The following is an 18,589-nucleotide window of genomic DNA, read 5'->3' as shown; positions in this document are numbered from 1 at the left end:
TTATTTCATTTACTAAAGTAAGGTCTGATCCAGAAATTAAACGGGGAAGGTTAGGGGTGGTGTCTTTTTTTGTTCGTCCTCCAGATCGTCGTTCAAGGTTTTGTGGCTTTTTACAGCAACCATCGATGGGTGTATATATTCAAAAAGAGGACAGAAGCAAAAGCCATGATGATTATTTAGTATAAAATGGCATGGATTTGGGCTACATCGACATAAGTTCTTCAGCTCTCGAGTTAACTCTACAAATCGTTGCAACAATGAAAGTCGTGGTAAGCTTTTAATTTAAAATAATTATTTTAGCTCTCATAAGTTTACTTATATGCTTACTATAATTCGATTGATTAAACCAGATCGTACTTGCATGCCTTATGGCGCTTGCCGCCGCCGTTGAGACGGACGCAGTAGTAGAGGCATCTGATTTGGATGTTGCCGAATCCAGGCGAGTTTGGCACCATGGAGGATACCCCAGTGGATATAGACCATATGGTAGCGCATATCGTGGAACATACGGATGGGGCCGTCAACGCCGTTCAGTCGAAGACGGAGCGCTTGCCTCTGATTTGGAGGCTGCGGAACATCAGCGTCGAAGCTATGGAGGCTATGGAAGCACTGGAGGTTGGGGAGGCTATGGAAGTACCGGAGGCTATGGAAGCTATGGAAGTACCGGAGGATATGGAAGCTATGGAAGTACCAAAAGCAATGGCTACGGAAATACCAAAAGCTATGGCTATGGTGACTATCGCAGCGGATACGGAGGTTGGGGCTATGGTAGTAATGGAGGCCACCGTGTCTTTGGGTACTCCGGTTAAAAGAAAGAAAAAATCGATTTCTCGAAATATCTGTCAATATCTGCATGATTTTTACTCTTTGTGTAAAATTGGTACGCTGTAACGCTTCGTTTTAAAATCCAATAAAGGGTTTGAGTTTTTAAGATTCGATTTTCTTGTTGCTTCTTTGTACGGACTTGGCATGTCTAAGGCGCAGCGAATTGGTTTCGATTTCGTATAACAGTCTGTTAAACTGGAGATTGCAATGGCTTCGTTTTGCATTACTTGCCAAAGAAATAATTGTAAACATAAGTGGTGTTTCTAAGCCTCTGCAGTGTAATTGTTATCATGGTTGTTTCACCCGCAATGGGTCCTCAGTTCGACCATGGGCAGATGCAGGATAAATATTTCTATAAGCAAATATTGAAGCAATGGACCGTAAATGCGAACAATATGACATATACTGTACGTGTAACTCATAAGCATCTGTGATTATCCATTGACGATCAGAATCTTAATCTCTGTGGTATAATACAACGTATCAAAATGGTCACACAAGTTGGCAAAATTTAAAGCGTTCGGTTTGAGCTCAGGGTTTTATTAATTTCACAGATGTCATCTTTTTTACCGCATGTTACGGGATTGCGGCACAGATTCATTATGTTTTTCATTCTTTTACATGACCAGAGGTGTTTACCACGACAATGGCGAGTTGTTTCGAATTAGTGGCTGTCAGTTTACTTTCCAAAATGAACGTCCTTTGAGCAGCAGGGAAAAACCCAGCAAAAACCAAGGAAAAACCCAGTTTTAAGCACTCTAGCCTTGGGACTCTTCCTTAAAGAAAATATGAAAATTAATGGTCCATTGGCTCCTGAGTAATACATTTGAAATACACTGTGACGCATAGCTTCACCGCAGATTGGAATCATACGTATGGAACATCACAAACTTGATCTTGTCTTTGCCTTTGATGTCTTTCCATTTCAGTTAATTTGATTATCTACAATCAAAAGGGCTTGGCCAAAAATCACATGTCCTTTGAACAGCTTTGCGAAGCAATGCGGTTTTATGATATATGTTATTCGTACATGGTCTTACTTACTAACAATAAAAATTTAGACATTTCAACATAAGAATCCCGCGGGATGACCGCCGGCGCATGCGGATCTTCCAGTTGTTTACCCTTAACATGTGTTTCAAGGTCTTGCGTTTCTTGTAGAAGTTATACACGCTCGTGCAGGAAAGGGCGAATTCGCCCTGACCGCGGAACAAGTATAAAAAGGCCTAGTAATGGATGCATTAACACATACTTCACCATTCTGCAAACAACACTTGAAGACTTCACACCATGAAAATTGCCGTAAGATCGAAACTATCTAACTATCAGTTTAAAACAAACCTCTGACATGGCAAATTCTTAAGCGTGAATCGTTTCCCATGTTGGATATGGAGTTCATCAGTTTTATTATGTTGTCCAAAGAAATAACATATTCCTACATATTCGTTTTAATATGATCTGATTAGATCGCATTAACTTGTTTGCTGGCGCTATTCGCAACAGCTCAAGGGATCGAACAAGTTGAACACATTGCTGATTTGGATGTCGCCGAACATCATGCGTCTAGAAATCCCGGTTATGGTGGACAACAGGCTGGCAATTATGGTGGAAATCGGGGTGGACACAGTGCACACCTTAACGCCCAACGTCCATACTCTAACGGACCTGCATACTCCGGCGGACGAGGCCACCGATCGGTTAAGGAAAATCTGCCTAATGTTCTGAGCGTTCAGCCGTTTGTTCAGGATGTCGTCGACATTGATGTTGCCGAGAGCAGAAGAACCGGTGGTCATTACGCTGGACAAGGAGGAGGACATCGGCATGGAAACGCAGGAGGACATCGCGGTGGACACAGTGGTGGCCACGGTGGACATGCATTTGGCCGCAAACGCCGATCCCTCGAAGACGACGACGTCATTGACTTGGAAGCTGCTGAGCATCACGCTCAAGGTTACGGAAGCTATGGTGGCTATGGAAATTCAGGTGGCTATGGAAATAATGGCTATGGAAATAATGGCTATGGAAATAATGGCTATGGAAATAATGGCTATGGAAATAATGGCTATGGAAATAATGGCGGCTATGGTGGTGGCTATAACAGCTATCCTGGCTATGGTGGGCAATCATCCAACAATTATGGCTCATATGGAGGACATAATCAATGGGGACGTTAAGCTACACAATGTGGTTTGGCTACTATGGTTATGTTGATCGCTTTTAATTAATGATAATGTTGTTTCCTTCACCATCAAACTTAACGTGTTAAAGTATCCGGTGTAAGGCGTAACGTAAGGAATTGGTTTCGTAACAGAATACTCGTTTTGATTCAATACAAAATTTCGACATTGGTAACTATGTGGCTGTCATTTTTATTTATTCCTCATGTAGTAGAATGTCCATAAAAGTTCCATTTGGAAATTCAGAAGGCAAATGACTAAACTCATAATCCGCATTAAATTAGACAACTCGTTTCGAGTGGTGGAACGTAAATTCACCTCATCAGTGGGCTTTGTGCTATCTCCGAGTCTTTGTGAGACATTTCCGCCTTTGCCTCAAACTGTCCGTCTCAAAAGAAAACTCATTAAACAATGCATAGTGAGCACTGGTTGTTGACTCCCAATGCCAATGAAGGCGATTTGTTCTATTAACAAAAGACGGTGAAAGCAACTTACTGTCGATTTGCTTATAAAATTATGTCTGGTTTAAACTATGCTGAGGTGTGGGGACTGGCTTAAAGAGCCGGAGGTCTTGTGCTTCTTGTTACTTTTCTTGTGATAATGCATATCTCTGTATTTCGTTATGCATCGTATAAATCAAGCATAATTTCTTCAAGGAAAAACGTTATTTCTTCATTTGTCTTCTGGTTTGGATTCCAAGGTTTTGTCCTTTATTTATCAAAACCAATTGAATACGTCCAAGCTTATAGATAAGACAGAATAATCCGTGACGGTGAACGATCAACACAAAAGGACATGGAAAGGTGCTTCATGGACATCCTTGTTCTAGCGCTCGATTGCACCACTTAATAGCCAGCAGCACGCAATACACGGCGCATGAATCACGTAGCCGTAAATCTTACGTAGCTTGGTAAATACGATACAATCTGAATTTCACTGGACGCAATTAACTATAATAGCAAAGCCTTTGTCGATGCTCATTCGCAGTTCTTTTATGGCAAAAGAAGGAATTGATACCTCCACATTAATGCGCATTTTGTCAAGTATGATCGATCCTTTGATTAGGGCAATGACGAGGCACTCAACGAACAGGTTTCGATGGATGATAAAAACTGCTGCGTCATTTGAGAAAAAGAACTAATGCATAGGAAATAATGCATAAACATTTAATGGAAAAACAATTTAAAGCAGAAGATGGAAGACAACGCCCTCCAAGGGGAAAGGGGAATTTTCTCTTGTTCGTCCTCTAATATGACTTACAAGATCGCGGTTTCGACAACTTACATAACAAGCCCAACTGGACGCAAACAAGTTTACAAGCAACAACGAATTCAACCGTAACGGTGGGCCCCTATAAAAAGAGAAAGAACAGGTCCCCTTCAACAGAAGTTTTTCAGCAAGCGACAGCACCACTTGAAAACTTTGCAACCATGAAAGTTGTGGTAAGATATTACTTTCCTCATTTAAATAGTGACGTTAAATGATATCAATTCATTGCTATAGTACATTCTGAATCGAATTTGAATCTTCATTTTCAATCAACCAAACTAGATCGCATTTGCCTGCCTAATGGCACTAGCCGCTGCCGTTGATGAGACGGACGTAGCAGTCGAAGTAGCTGACCTCGATGTTGCCGCACACCGTGGTGGATACTACGGAGGACGTCCCGGACGGTACGGAGGATACGGAGGATACGGTGGCGGATATCACGGAGGATACGGTGGGTACGGTGGACACAGAGGATACGGATGGGGCCGTAAACGTCGCTCGGTTGAAGACGAAGTGCTGGCGGCCGACTTGGACACCGCTGAACATTACCGTGGAGGTTGGGGTTATGGAGGTCGTGGAGGCTACGGCGGATACGGAGGCTACGGCGGATACGGAAGTTATGGTGGATACGGAGGTTATGGTGGATATAGACGGTATGGCGGATATGGTGGTTATCATGGCTAAATAATCGTTTCTAAGCTCGTTTATCCTGTTGTTATTGCTGTTTCCCACATGATTACTGTCTCGTTTCACCCGTTGTTTTTCATGAGCTTTTCCGAGTGATGTACTGGTATTTAGACTCTTTTCTTTGATTCAATAAACTGTTATCGTATTCAGGATTTTTCAGTTGTAGTGAACTTTGCCTGATTTCCAGGGTCTTGATAAACGTTGTTTTGATCCTGAGAGAATCGTCCTCTTTCTGTTGCAACTTCAGACTAATTTCTGCTATATTTACTGATCCTTAATTCTCAAAAACTATAAACTCTACGTAAAAACAAATTCCATTATTCAACTATTTTGATTGCGCACAATTCAATAACCTTATAGATTACGGAAAAACTAACGTGCTAGTTAGAATTGGCGTTCAATTTTGAGTCTTACGTGTGTATTTTTTTCGAATTCCGAGAGATATCGCTTTTTGATGATTTTCGTAGAAATAAGAAGGCCTTCTCATTTTTTCAATTTTCGTCAAATTCTAGATTTCGTTAAAAATACACTATTTCGATTCGAAATTGATCGCTGATCACGAAAAAGGGGTATATTTTTATATTAGGCTTCTACTTTTTGAATTAATCGTAAAAAACAAAAAATCGGGCTTATTTTGTTGGGCTTATTTTGTCGGGCTTAAAATTTTTTCCTATCAAAAAATAATCGGGCTTATTTTCTCGGGCTTATTTTGTCAGGTCAATTCTTTTAATGCTTAAAAAGTGAGCTTAAAAGCCTCCCATGAAGAAAAAACGACTGTGAACCTGGAAAATCACTTGGGTGTCAAAGGAAATGAGAGGCAGGATGCTGCCTACCAGCTCACGATATCAGCGTTAACTCACACCAAATCAAACTGGTGTGGGTTCTGTATTTTATTCCCTTATCCTAATTGGGCTATGAAGTGTTTTACAATACAAGAATATTCCACAATAGAATTGCCTCTATTTTAAATATTGTTCGTGGTCGGCATGGTTTTGCTTCATCGGAAAACAATTAAAAGGTAAGATAGGCAGCGATGTTTTCAAGGGAAAAGGGGGTTTTCGTGTTTGTCCTCTAAGTTTAGTTTCAAGGTCTTGAAACTTATATAACTACAGATTAAGTGGATGCGGCCAAACTTACAGGTAGAGTAGAAGCAACAACCGTGACTGTGAATCAGTATAAAAGGGACACGAACAGGCTGGATAGATATCAGTCTTCAGCCATCGAGAGCAACAGTTTCACACTCCCCAAAGCCATGAAAGTCGTGGTAAGAAATAATTTCTTTTCATTTGAATAGTGATTATATGTAGTTTAAGATAATTTTCTGAAGATAGTGAAAGGACTTTCAATTTAATAAAGCTATTGTGTGAACCAATTAAATTAGATCGCATTAGCGTGCCTAATGGCACTAGCCGCCGCCGTTGATGAGGCTGATGTAGTCGTCCAGGTAGCTGATCTAGACGCTGCCGAACACCACAGAAGCGGATACTACGGAGGCCGGCCTAGTGGATACGGAGGTTATGGCGGAGGATATCGAGGGGGATACGGAGGGTATGGCGGAGGACATCGAGGTGGTTACGGAGGATATGGTGGACACGGATGGGGCCGTAAACGTCGTTCGGTTGAAGACGACGCCCTTGCTACTGACTTAGAAGCCGCTGAACATCGTCGTGGAGGTTGGGGCTATGGAGGACGTGGAAGCTACGGCGGACACGGAAGTTATGGTGGACACGGAGGTTATGGTGGATACGGAAGTTATGGCGGACACGGAGGTTATAGTGGATACGGCGGCCACCGCGGCTAAAGCAAAATTTTTCTTTGACTTCCATCAAATTGTTGCTGTTATTGTTAACCGTGTTTTATGGTATGGTGGTTTAATTCGTTATATTGCGAGGCGTTTTCGTAAATCCCAAAAGCTAATGTCAACTTCCTGAACAACTGTTTTGGTTCAATAAAAATATTAGCGCGTTAAACATTGAGTTTTTCTTGTATGCTTGTAGCGGCTTCAGTATGATCCAGAAATATCATCTTTCACTCGAAATGCTCAATCCTTCGTATGACATGGGGATACCACATTCAGCACCGTATTCTCGGGCATCAGCTGCATCAACTTCTGGCTGCTAATGGGGTAGTCGTGGTAGCCGTCTGGTAATCATCGTGACATTTCTAGTTGCATGTGACTCTATCAACGCGAAACGAACAGGATTTTCATTTGTTGTAAAGGACCTCTCCGACACGCAAATGAAATGTCACGATCATGGAGTAATGACGGGGTAACAGGAACGTTTCACCATATGTTTTACTGTTTCCATTTTTTAGAAATATCTCGAACAGCATACGTGTCAACGGATAGCATGCTGACGCAGTAGCCAGAGACACGGATCTCGTTCACACTTGCGACACATATACATAGTGCCCCATTTCATTTGCATGTCGGGCAGGTCACGTACACCGTGCCAACATCCTGTTTGTTTCACGTTGGCAATAGAGCCACGTCCAACTAGAAATTGCGTGTGTACGATCAGAAGGTTAGCAGAGACAGCGAGAGATTATATCAGAAAAATGGGGTATATTTCAAATGAAAAGGGTTATTGTATATAGGTCAGCAAGGTACTTGACCCACAGGTGGTAAATTAGTCATACTTTTTGGAAAACTAACACGTAGCAAACTGCGCTATGTAGCGCTCCGAGTTGTGTATAAAATACACGCTAGTACTGCCGTTGATAAGCACAGACGTTTCAAAAGCCTTTTCTCTGCGATAAGCAACGGTCCACCACAGACTGAACTACAATGAGAGTTTTGGTAATATTTCATTCGAATTTTTCTCAGCGATTTAAACAATTTCTGATTCATTTTGTTGCTCCATGTGTAATCATTGACCAGATTGCCCTAGCGTGCTTGTTGGCACTGGCGGGAGCTGCTAGTATTGGCGGAATTAAACCAAAAGTTTCTCGCGAATTGGGTAACTATAAGAGTTTATTTTATTTATATTATGCGGGAACCCTTTACCGGCAAACTAACACAAAATATAAAACCGATGTTGTTTTATGTGGAAACCAGTAGAACGTACCGGACCTAATCCCATCGTTCAAAAGACTGATGCGGATGTCAACACGGTCGACAATAACGTCTACCAAATCGCCGATAAAGACGCCCCTGCTGCCAGTAACGAAGCCAATAATGGTAATTTTAAGATTGCTAAATCAATATTGAATTTTGTTAGTTCAACAGAATGGTTTAAGACATAGGCAGTGGCAGCAACAGGGCTTGGCCTGGAGCTCCAGTATATAGAAGGAAATTCATTTCGTCTAATGGACCCCGACCAGATCCGAAACTGATCCAGATTTTCGTGGAACCTACGAAAGCAATGCTGACGATTCAAATGATTCTGATAGTATTGGCGTTGTCCGCGTGTATTACCTCAAAGATTTTGACGGTAGCTTTAGTCGTGGAAGATTTGGGTTTCGTGGAGGACATAGTTACACTGGTCCTGATCGTGACGTATTTGGGCGCAGAGGTGGATATGGTGGATATTATTATGGTCGAAAATAAGAACTATGATTTGAAGTTTTATTAGTGATGTTCATTTTTTGTCGGTGGATGGTATTTTTGTTCCAACTAGGATAAAGCTTTTCGTCATAGAAAAGCCAAAGATTCCACCCTTCTAATAACAATTTAAAAAAGAGAAATCTGTATGAAATGATTAATAAATTTATTACAGCATTATTATCACATGTTTTTCTTAGTGAATAATAGAATATGAACACTGGAACTCGGGAAAATTCAAAAAATTATGTCAATCATTCATTAATCACGTACATTTACATTCTATAAACTTGATACGAAAGAAGAGTCTGAAAATCTGTGATTCGTGAGTGTAATGGCTAGCATCGATCTTGATTCTCTTCGAATTAAAAACAGAAATTACGTCTTGAATAACCTCGTCTGTTGCCATTGGTCGGATCAAGAGACAAACATTTCAAGGTTTAACGTATGTCTTACACGGAAGTCAACTCACGGCCGATGACTGCATTGTAAGAACCGGAGCAATCCGGACAGAAAGCTAAACGTTATTTTATTTATTTTTTATTTTTTCGTGCACATGGTTGAACGCTTCAGAAAAGTTACTTTCATCCCACGAAAAATTTTGAACGCGGGATTCCCGTTTGGTCATCGGACGTACAATTACTTGCGGTCATTTACCTTTGTTGAATGTTCATTCAACGCATTTATTTCGTGTACTGGGTGCTTTTTTGCGTTTAGTGCATAGCAACGCATTTCGCAGTTTGCCAAAAGAACTTTCTGAAACGCGGCATTAGTCTAATAAAAAAACACAACATTTTAATGTTATCCAGCTGTAAAATGGAGCCACTTCAACTTTATGACAGGACGAGCTGTGTCTGAGTGATCGCTTTATAATAGATTGGGTTTTCTTGCGTCTAACGTTTACTTGTACACTTCAGCAATATTGACTTACGGGTGATATTGCGGTAGTGGTGAGTCATTGAGATCCGGCGGGCCAAAGAAGAATACCGCATTTGTCCTTAGCATGTTTTTGGTTCGAGGACTTAGTTATTTGTTTTGCTAAACTTATACGAACAACAGCGGATGGTGCATTTGCCGTGACGGTGGATTCGTATAAAAGCGCTGGCAGGGTTCCATTCACAACAATTCTTCCCTCACTCAGCGAACAACACTAGAAGACTTCACAGCCATGAAACTTGTGGTAAAATCTAATTCTCACTTTACTTATATCAAAAAGATTACTGTTAGACCTCATTTCGAATCAAAGTGTACGTATTTTTGCCTATATCCTACTTAAACAAATCTAAATTTCATTTCCGTGCTGCACTATCCAACTATAGATCGTACTGACCTGCTTGCTGGCGCTATGCGTAGCCGAGGACAAGGCTAAACCTGAAGTCGGTGAGGTAACAGACCTGGATGCTGCAGAACACCACAGCAGAGGATACGGTGGACGTCCTAGTGGATATGGTGGATACGGAGGACGTCCTAATGGATACGGCGGACATGGGGGACATAGTGGATACGGCGGATATGGGGGACACAGTGGATACGGCCAACATGGTGGATGGGGCCGAAAACGCCGTTCAATTGGAGAAGACCAGCCAATCGTAGAGGATGCAGAACCAATCGTCCGGGATGTCTCTGATCTTAACGCAGCCGAAAGCCGAAGATACGCTGGATATGGTGGCCGTGGAGGATACAGCGGATACAATGGACACAGTCGTAAAGGCCGCTCTGTTGAAGACGACGTCGTTGTAGATCAAGAAACCGCTGAGCATCATAATGTAGCCTACGGTGGTTACGGTGGCTATGGTATCAATAGAGGTTACGGTAACTACGATGGTTATGGTAGCTACAATGGGTATAGGCCCATTACTTACGGTGGCTATGGAGGTTATGGAGGTTATGGAGGTTATGGTTGGGGACGCTAAAATGTGAAAAATTAAAATTGTTGTTAAGTTTAGTACGTAACTACGTTCCGTAATAAGGATACTCTTTCCTTTAATATTGCTGAGCTGTTACATGTTATCCAATCTAAAGGCAAAAGTAAAACTAACATTTTTTATACCAACACGTAAGGTGAAATGGGTCGATTACAAAATGCGTTTTTTTTATTCAATAAACATGTCGTTTCGGTGCTTTGAACATTACCTTGTTTCTTCATTCATTTTAACAATAGCAGCGTCAGCAAAATTCCTAATGGCTATATTATAATGCCAATATTCTATAGCAGTGGACAAAAGATAATTGAATTGTTGAAATCACAGTTGTAACTGTATAAACTAGGAGTGCTTTCATAAATTCTTAAACTACACACTAGGCGTGCTGTACGCTTCCACATTATACTGTAAAGACAATAAATAAGAAGGAAGAAAGGCACAGAATGAAACATCCATTTACAATCGACGGACAATAGAATTACTTGTCGTCCTGCTATTGACAACAAATGTGGATTCCATAATTTAACAGAAAAAATATGCGCAATGTTTTAATGGAGTACGGCTGTAATTTCAGTATTAGTTGCATACCACCACCTCAACAGCCTCGCAGCAAACAGAACAGCGGTGTTATTCGTAATGAGAAATAAGCAAAATTAAGAAACAGAGAGAGAGAATAAGTTTCGCTTTAGGCAAGTGATTGCAACAGTTTGGCTAACTTGAGGTCGTTGATGACATCTCTGTTTTATAGATGAATCGTAGAAAAACTTGTTTTTCGTAACGAGGCGTAGGAAAACTTGTTTGTTGTTTTTTGGCCTGTTTTTTTAAATACCTTTAGTTTTGATGCCTTTCAGGGATTGTGTTTTTCCTACGACGCAGAAAACAAGTTTCTTTTCAGGGGGCAAGGGGATTTTTGTTTTAAATTTCCCCTGTACAAGTGGTTCTGAGATTCTATCGATTCCAATGACGATATCAATTACTCAAGGTTCCCAAACAGGTACAGATGGGCACGCATCCGTGACGATGGGTCGGTATAAAAGGGATTGATGAACACAGTGGTAAAATACATCACCACCCCAGCAATTGAGAACAACACTTGAAAATTAGCAAACATGAAAGTCGTGGTAAGACTCCATTTTTCCTACATTCAAATTCAAGAAATTAGAATTAAATCTGCGAATTGTTTATCTGACGTTGACTTGTATTATGTTTGCATGTTATTTCCATCAGATCGCATTAGTATGTTTAATGGCGCTAGCCGCAGCAGCAGTTGAAGAAGCAGACGTTGTCGTCGAGGCCGCTGATCTTGATGTGGCCGAACATCGCAGACACGGTTATGGAGGCTACCGTGGCGGATATGGAGGATATCGGGGCGGATATCATGGACACTATGGTTGGGGTCGTAAGCGTCGCTCCGTTGAAGACGATGCCGTTGTCGCTGACTTAGAAACTGCGGAACATCGACGTGGAGGATACGGAGGCCGCGGACACTACGGTGGACATCATGGCGGGCATGGTGGGCATAGCGGACATGGTGGTTATGGTAGTTTCGGCCATCATGGCTGAGGCAATCCTTCTTCATGCGAATTTATGTTTATTGTTCTTGTTATTCTAAACTGCTATTATCAAGCATTTGAAGGTATTTCGAAATGGCGCGTTATCTTAGGTTGGCTGTAAAACCATGTTGTTATCGTTATCACGAATTATTTTGATTTAATAAAGTATTGGGTTGTATCAACGACGTCGTTGTGCTGTTCAAAATCTAACAACAGTTGGTTCAAAAGCTCTATTTTTATATCGGAAGGCAATAACAGCAAACTTGGCTTGGCATAATATGTCTCAAAATCATCCAGCAATTAGCTTTCTTCAGGTTTTTATTGTCGCCTGCAGCATTTTCCCGATCGATTCACCGCAGCCCAGCACTAAAAATCACACCCACTTTGAAAATGGTTTACGGCGGCGTTTGCGGCAATCATTCGGCACATAAATAGACGATCTGATCTTTTTTGTGTAGCCAACGTTAAATTTATTTCTCACGACGATAAAGAATTCGTTCACATGCCATTAACCTTGAGATTGCCACCTTGATGATTTGAGTTTGAATTGATGTGAACCAAAGAAAATTCATTTGTTTTCAAACATCAACACAATTGCTGCCATGAAGAATAAAATAAAAAGGCAAGGAACAGCCGTTGATTTAAATGGAGCTGAACTGCAGATTCTTCGAGGCAAGTATTATTAATTGTCTTAGCCAAAATTTTTTATTGAAAGGCTTTTGTTTGCCTGCAAATTAAAAAAGGAGATTTAAATGCAAAAGTGTTGTATTGTCTAAGTGCTGTGTCTTGGCCTAGACAAGAGACTATTGTTTCGTTATCTATAAGATGCACGTAATTAATCACAGGAATAAAAGCTTGGGATTCAAGGCCAAAAAACAACTGCTTTTCATTTTACCTTTCTTTTTTTCTATTGCCTGGCTCTTTTGCCTTATCTTTTTTTCTGGTTGACGAGTTAAATAAAAACGCCAATGGTCCTTAAATGAAGACAAATAGCTTACTACCTGAGTCAACGTTTTATCGTGAGCTTCTGCACGACTTCCGTGTTGTGTCATGCAATACCATTCAGAGCCCGTGATGCGGCGCATTTTATTTTTAGCTAAACTCATCGAGTGTTACAATATTGTCCTTTCTTGCCCTTGAAAACAGCATTTTCAATATTCACCCTGACTTTTGATTTGCAAAACGAATGGCTCACTCTTCACAAGCGGTTTATGGCCTTCAAAGGATGATTTAATACCGTCGTCAGCATTGCGGAACACGATTTATCTATTCACCTGGTGGGAGAATAGACTGAAAAGTGTTGTTGAAATTGTTTTAGAAAATTCTAAAACGTTAAACTGATTTGGTTAGTTGTTGAAGAATCCACAAAAGCTGTGAATTACGCGTATCATAAATGTTCTATTAGCTTTACGGAGATATTTTTAGTTTAATATGCTAATGGTTGCATAATTTCAACTATCAAGTTTCAAAAACAAAAAGAAACACTCTAAAATCGGTGACTTGTACGGTCTGGGGTTTTCACAAGGTGTCGATGACGTTGCGAAATCAAAATATAACTCATTGTTGTTGGTCGCTTGGACCCAACGACCTGAAAATCCAGTTTGGGGATTTTCCCTTCTTTATATCAGCTTTCATCAATTTCGAATATTCACGCTGTAATCAATTGAAGTGATTCACATCACTTCGCACCACCACCCTGCATCTTTTCGCAATGTGCTGCTCAGCGAATTAAAACCCAAACTTATGCAAGGCAAATTTCTCCTCAAATTGGTTTATTGGTATCTTTTCGCTGCCAATCCTATCACTCATCTGAGTCCCTCGAATGTTTCAATCTTACGACATGTTCGGAAAAACCAAGTGAAAGCGAGTAGGATGCGAACGCGGCAAAGAAGGCCGCTTCAGGCGTCATGTCGATGACTCCTTGTAGCACGCACGTTTTTTTTTTACAACGAAAAACTCTAAACACACGTGTGTTCTGTACTTGAATATCCACTTTAATCCGGATAAAGGGAAGTTTTTCTCTCCCATTTTTTTTTTCTGCTGATCATCTACTCGGAGGTTTGGTGTAGCCCCAAGGTTTTCTTTAAACTTTCTGGACGAATACCCGTAACGGGTCTTGCCCACTTGTCTTGCAGTGAATGAAACCACGTACGCGCATGAAAGGCGGGTTTTCTTTCGGTATAAAAGACTTGGTCCAACACACACAGCAGCAGCAGTTTCATAAGTTCCATCATCTGTAGAGCAACAAACAAGAAAACAACAGCACAATCATGAAACTCGTGGTAAGTTGTCAGCTGTGTAAACAAGTAGTGTCAAACAATTAGGATTTTTATTATTGAGTTTAGTTTAATTCACTGAGCATTCTTTTTTGTTTCAATGTACGTGATCTACATAGATTGTCTTGGCGAGCTTAGTGGCGCTAGCCGTAGCCGTTGAGGAAAACCAGCCATTAGTAGAGGGAAGCCAACCAGTTGCTGTCGTCGCTGATCAAGACGTTGCCGAGCAACATTATGGTGGGTACGGTGGTGGACATCACGGCGGATACGGCGGTGGGCACCACGGCGGAGGCGGGCACTATGGCGGCCATCATAGTGGATACGGAGGCGGGCACCATGGCGGCCACCACAGTGGATACGGAGGCGGACACGGAGGCGGACACGGCCATGGATTCGGCGGATGGGGACGCAAACGCAGATCTCTTGAAGCAATTCAGCCAGCAGTAGAAGTCGTCCAGCCAGCAGTAGAGGTCGTCCAACCAGTTGTTGAGATTACCGACCAGGAAGCCGCCGAACAACATTACCATGGATATGGTGGTGGCCATCATGGTGGGTATGGAGGTGGACATCATCACCACGGGGGCTATGGAGGTGGGCATCACGGTGGATATGGAGGCGGACACCACGGTGGATATGGAGGCGGACACCATGGTGGATACGGAGGAGGGCACAGCCATGGATTCGGCGGATGGGGACGCAAACGCAGATCTGTTGAAGCAATCCAGCCAGCCGTAGCGGTCGTTCAGCCAGTTGTTGAAATTGCCGATCAGGAGGGCGCCGAACAACATCACCATGGATATGGCGGTGGCCATTATGGTGGGTATGGAGGTGGACACCATCATCACGGAGGCTATGGAGGTGGGCACCATCACCACGGAGGCTATGGAGGTGGACACCATGGCGGTTACGGAGGTGGACATCACGGCGGATATGGACACGGTGGATTCGGTGGTGGACACGGCCACTACCACGGTTAACTTTCTACTAATTTCTGTTTGAAACCTGAAACTCGTTGCTCGCTTAATACTCTAATTCGGGAATTTATGTTCGTACGACGCTTCCATTGATGTATGCTCCACGTTGAAAATGATTTGAATCAATAAATATGTGTCAATTGTCCATTGGACCGCGTTTTACAATTTGTCTCATGCTTCGCTATCAAGAAATTTCTATCATATTGATGTTACAGTCGATCCAATAGCAAAAAATGGCTTGAAATTGAAATAGGTGAAAACTGTGTTGTCGTATGATGACCTACCAAAACAATTGCGATGTTCATGCTTCTTTTAGTTTTGAGTGGATATCATGTTTAGTTTGTCGTATTTAGGAGGCTTATTTCTTTAGCCCGATAATAATAATAAGCCCGAAGTGGTGGTTTGGTTGATGCGTGTAATTTTTTTTTATCATGCCCTTATTTGTAGTTTAAGCTTAGAAATTTAAGCCCCCTATGTGTGGGTTAACAGTTAACATGAAAATTTTTGGTTAAGATAAATAATCTTGGGGGTCATAGAGGCCGACCACAAATATGCTGTTTATCGGCTGTAGCGGTGGCCATGACTTTGGCTTGCACATCTTATCTTCTAGCACTTGAGTATAGCGTCTGTATCTCGAAGAACGTCTATGTTAAGAAGACTGTCAAGTCACTCCTACCGGATGGAGCGAGAGGAATGATATTCACATACAAACCAGCGCTTTATGACTGATTCCGTAGGCAATCCAAACATAATACTATAGAATACACCACTCTCAAAGACTTCATTTGTTTCAGTTGATGTATTATTGGCTATTAATTTCAGAAAATTATTTGGCCTAATTCCCCATCATTAGTAGTGTCGCTCTTCTGGCTTCAATTTAACAAGCGTTTCACTGACTTCCCACAATTTTTTGGCTAGTCCCGCATCCTTTGCCAATTTGCTGGTTTTAGCGATCTGACGAGAAAGTCATCGGTTATGATCTTCAATACAAATTGCGATAGAAACATTTACCTTGCAATCGCAGAAATATTTTCCTGAAACGTTGGCGACTTCGTCAGCCACAGCCAAGTAAATTGTGGTCTGCGCTCCTTCTTTAGCCGACTAAAAATAAGATTTACAATCACATGTTTTACCAACCGATTGAATCAATTAAGAAAATCAAATAGAATGAAAAAGCGTGTCTTGATAAGTCGCTCTCAACCTTCGAGAAGAGGGGGGAAATGGCTGTCATTATTTTCTTGAAAACCTCATAAGGAAGGAACCGACCGAATTCGGTATGTACGACTCCCGGATGAAGAGAATTGACAGTTATATTCTTACCTGGAGATACAGGCGTAAATTAGTACGATCAATTTAGAAATTAAAAACATTTGCTTGATGATAATGAAGTAAGCGCAATTACTCAATCAGTGGAATGAAAATAAGAAGCGGAAGCGAACTAAGAAAAAAACGAAAAGAACCTTGAAGAAAAGAGGAAAAGTGATGGCGGCTATCATCTGGAACCCTAATGAATTAAGGAATAACACAGTGTGAGGTCGAATAGAAATTGGTGCGCCAATAATTTAAATGAGCTGATGTTACATGAAGGAGCGTTGCGGAATATTTCAGTTTGGACAGCACCAGGATGTAAACAGTTCACGGTCACGCCTTTCGAACATAATGTCGTAGAGTAGGGTGATAGAAAATCTGACTTTGTTCTATGATTTAAGCAAATTTGGCTGTTGGCCGTTACCGGAATTGGAAAGGAGACGTGTGAGATGTCGAGTACAAAGAACTTGGCTCAACTTGGAATAGTAATATCTAACAAAAAAATGATAGTGCATATTAAAAAGAAACTCGCGACACGCAGAACAAAATGGCAATTTAATAGCCTACACTGTGCCGGTATTATAGGATAGTTCCGAATTCAAGTTATTCAAGTCCAACGTCTTGGTAAAAGCGTGCGCCATGGAAGAAACGTGAATGATGCGGGAAGGGGCTGATTTTTTCAGCAATCCTAGGAGGACAAGGCACATGAAAAAAGAAGGAAGAAGAATAGAAGTGCTGACAGTAACATGCTCAAGCGCCAATTTTATGCTGATTCGATACGAAAACCAGTTGCCTTTGGCATTCCATTCCACCGTTGAATAACGCACACACTCTTTCATCGAGCCGTAAATAGTAATGAAAACCATTCACCACAAGGTTCGAGCTTTCTTGCCAGTTCTTTGCTAAACAGAATGTTGCAAAGCTTCGTGACACCATAAATTCTGAGAATTTTGCTGTCAGCTGGGTCACGATCAAAGGTCAGATCGTCCAAATTCAAGCGATTGGGCATCCTATGGGCTTCAGAGCTAACGTTGATAATACGAGCAGTCCCGGTTTTGATGATCAATCCTTCAGTTTCAATTAACGTATCAAATAATGTACACATTGTATACGATCCAACTGTTTAAGTCTACTTTCACCGAATATTTGCCTACTAACTTGCGATTTCTACCGGACAAGTCTTACCTAACAGTAGATTGGTTAGCAAGAAGTGACCAAAGTGATTGCTTTGCATTTGGTACTCTAATCCATCTTCAGTTAGTTTCTTCTCAATTGTAGCGCAGCCGGCGTTGTTGATGAGGATGTCCAGACGAGGTTCACTCTTAAGAATTTCAGCTGCAAACTTGCGGACAGACTTGAGGGATGCCAAGTCAAGGTGGCGGACGACTACATTTTTGTTACCGGTTTCCTGAATAATATCATCTGCCCCAACGGTTAGAAAATCAGTGAAAATTTCGAGTGCGATGTGTTACCATGGTATTGAAAGTAAGGCCGGCTTACCTTTGGCGATCGCTGCTTTTTTTGGATCTCGACATGCGAGAATGACTCGTGCTCCTCGTTTTGCAAGATCAATGGCAGTCTCTTTGCCGATACCCGTATTGGCTCCAGTGATGATGACCGTTTTGCCCGACATTTTCTTTGTGCTGGTACAAACACCCAACGTGTACCAGAGGTAGGCTTTAAAGCCACCAAGTAGAAGCGAAATGAGCAATCCGATTTGCCATAAAATGGGCAGTGAGCACAGAAAGGTTAACATGTTTTTAACGTTGATGTACGAGACGTGTCATGAACTCAACGACTTTAGTGACTGTACGGAAACGACCAGCTATCGCCGCCCTTTAAGCTGGATATTTAACTCTTGGGTTATCGCTAGTGAGATAGGCTGCCTACTGCATATCAGCTGATGTGGGTCTCAGTCGACACTTATTAGCGAGATAAAACATCGAAACGGGGGCAAATTCCTTTAGAGAAAAAATGGGGATCTTCATTTTCTGTATGTTTCTTCAATTTTGTCCTAGATGGAAAGGGAAAAATAAACAAGGATCTACAGTAGG

The 18,589-nt window shown here is 41.6% G+C and overlaps 8 protein-coding genes across 15 annotated transcripts; 7 read left to right on the top strand and 1 right to left on the bottom strand.

The window, feature by feature from the left end:
• Positions 1-212: 212 nt before the first annotated feature.
• LOC130691299 (keratin-associated protein 19-2-like) lies at positions 213-834 on the top strand. Its single transcript, XM_057514226.2, has 2 exons — positions 213-269; positions 351-834. The coding sequence occupies exons 1-2, from the start codon at positions 258-260 to the stop codon at positions 807-809; spliced, it is 471 nt and encodes a 156-aa protein (XP_057370209.1). The 5' UTR covers positions 213-257; the 3' UTR covers positions 810-834.
• A 1,247-nt stretch (positions 835-2,081) lies between these two features.
• LOC130691290 (ctenidin-1-like) lies at positions 2,082-3,177 on the top strand. Its single transcript, XM_057514212.1, has 2 exons — positions 2,082-2,127; positions 2,292-3,177. Exons 1-2 carry the CDS (start codon positions 2,116-2,118, stop codon positions 2,997-2,999), a joined length of 720 nt encoding a protein of 239 aa, XP_057370195.1. The 5' UTR covers positions 2,082-2,115; the 3' UTR covers positions 3,000-3,177.
• Positions 3,178-4,432: 1,255 nt separating this feature from the next.
• LOC130691059 (shematrin-like protein 2) lies at positions 4,433-6,928 on the top strand. The gene is made up of 4 exons (XM_059494912.1): positions 4,433-4,444; positions 4,554-4,950; positions 6,098-6,222; positions 6,340-6,928. The coding sequence occupies exons 1-4, from the start codon at positions 4,433-4,435 to the stop codon at positions 6,757-6,759; spliced, it is 954 nt and encodes a 317-aa protein (XP_059350895.1). The 3' UTR covers positions 6,760-6,928.
• A 746-nt stretch (positions 6,929-7,674) lies between these two features.
• Positions 7,675-8,682, top strand: LOC130691295 (uncharacterized). 3 transcript variants are annotated; one of them, XM_057514221.1, is made up of 4 exons: positions 7,675-7,758; positions 7,840-7,918; positions 8,020-8,139; positions 8,199-8,682. In XM_057514221.1, exons 1-4 carry the CDS (start codon positions 7,747-7,749, stop codon positions 8,531-8,533), a joined length of 546 nt encoding a protein of 181 aa, XP_057370204.1. In that variant the 5' UTR covers positions 7,675-7,746; the 3' UTR covers positions 8,534-8,682. The 3 variants fall into 3 exon arrangements, with proteins under 3 accessions (XP_057370204.1, XP_057370205.1, XP_057370203.1); XM_057514222.1 differs by having other exon boundaries at positions 8,017-8,139; positions 8,205-8,682; XM_057514220.1 differs by having other exon boundaries at positions 8,017-8,139.
• A 1,305-nt stretch (positions 8,683-9,987) lies between these two features.
• On the top strand, positions 9,988-10,415 carry LOC130691292 (keratin-associated protein 19-2-like). Its single transcript, XM_059494897.1, has 2 exons — positions 9,988-10,091; positions 10,154-10,415. The coding sequence occupies exons 1-2, from the start codon at positions 9,988-9,990 to the stop codon at positions 10,413-10,415; spliced, it is 366 nt and encodes a 121-aa protein (XP_059350880.1).
• A 1,078-nt stretch (positions 10,416-11,493) lies between these two features.
• LOC130691304 (TATA-binding protein-associated factor 2N-like) lies at positions 11,494-12,159 on the top strand. Its single transcript, XM_057514231.1, has 2 exons — positions 11,494-11,545; positions 11,652-12,159. Exons 1-2 carry the CDS (start codon positions 11,534-11,536, stop codon positions 11,985-11,987), a joined length of 348 nt encoding a protein of 115 aa, XP_057370214.1. The 5' UTR covers positions 11,494-11,533; the 3' UTR covers positions 11,988-12,159.
• Positions 12,160-14,107: 1,948 nt separating this feature from the next.
• On the top strand, positions 14,108-15,372 carry LOC130691285 (uncharacterized). Of its 3 annotated transcripts, none has more exons than XM_059496870.1 (4): positions 14,108-14,259; positions 14,373-14,526; positions 14,845-15,111; positions 15,166-15,372. In XM_059496870.1, exons 1-4 carry the CDS (start codon positions 14,248-14,250, stop codon positions 15,228-15,230), a joined length of 498 nt encoding a protein of 165 aa, XP_059352853.1. In that variant the 5' UTR covers positions 14,108-14,247; the 3' UTR covers positions 15,231-15,372. The 3 variants fall into 3 exon arrangements, with proteins under 3 accessions (XP_059352853.1, XP_059352852.1, XP_059352850.1); XM_059496869.1 differs by having other exon boundaries at positions 15,142-15,372; XM_059496867.1 differs by having other exon boundaries at positions 14,845-15,372.
• A 639-nt stretch (positions 15,373-16,011) lies between these two features.
• LOC130691281 (retinol dehydrogenase 13-like) lies at positions 16,012-18,431 on the bottom strand. Of its 4 annotated transcripts, none has more exons than XM_057514201.2 (8): positions 18,036-18,431; positions 17,721-17,957; positions 17,103-17,223; positions 16,960-17,027; positions 16,809-16,874; positions 16,688-16,731; positions 16,239-16,328; positions 16,012-16,181 (listed from the first exon to the last, which is right to left on the bottom strand). In XM_057514201.2, exons 1-8 carry the CDS (start codon positions 18,289-18,291, stop codon positions 16,077-16,079), a joined length of 987 nt encoding a protein of 328 aa, XP_057370184.1. In that variant the 5' UTR covers positions 18,292-18,431; the 3' UTR covers positions 16,012-16,076. The 4 variants fall into 4 exon arrangements, 3 of the variants coding, with proteins under 3 accessions (XP_057370184.1, XP_057370183.1, XP_057370186.1); XR_009001185.2 differs by lacking the exon at positions 16,012-16,181 and adding an exon at positions 16,429-16,547 and having other exon boundaries at positions 18,036-18,426; XM_057514203.2 differs by lacking the exons at positions 16,012-16,181; positions 16,239-16,328 and adding an exon at positions 16,407-16,547 and having other exon boundaries at positions 18,036-18,426.
• Positions 18,432-18,589: the final 158 nt, after the last annotated feature.

The sequence above is a fragment of the Daphnia carinata genome, chromosome 1 (genome assembly GCF_022539665.2).
Source record: "Daphnia carinata strain CSIRO-1 chromosome 1, CSIRO_AGI_Dcar_HiC_V3, whole genome shotgun sequence".
In the NCBI taxonomy this organism is placed as follows: domain Eukaryota; kingdom Metazoa; phylum Arthropoda; class Branchiopoda; order Diplostraca; family Daphniidae; genus Daphnia; species Daphnia carinata.
Note: the sequence above shows the minus strand (reverse complement) of the source record. Positions and strands in the feature narration are given on the sequence as shown.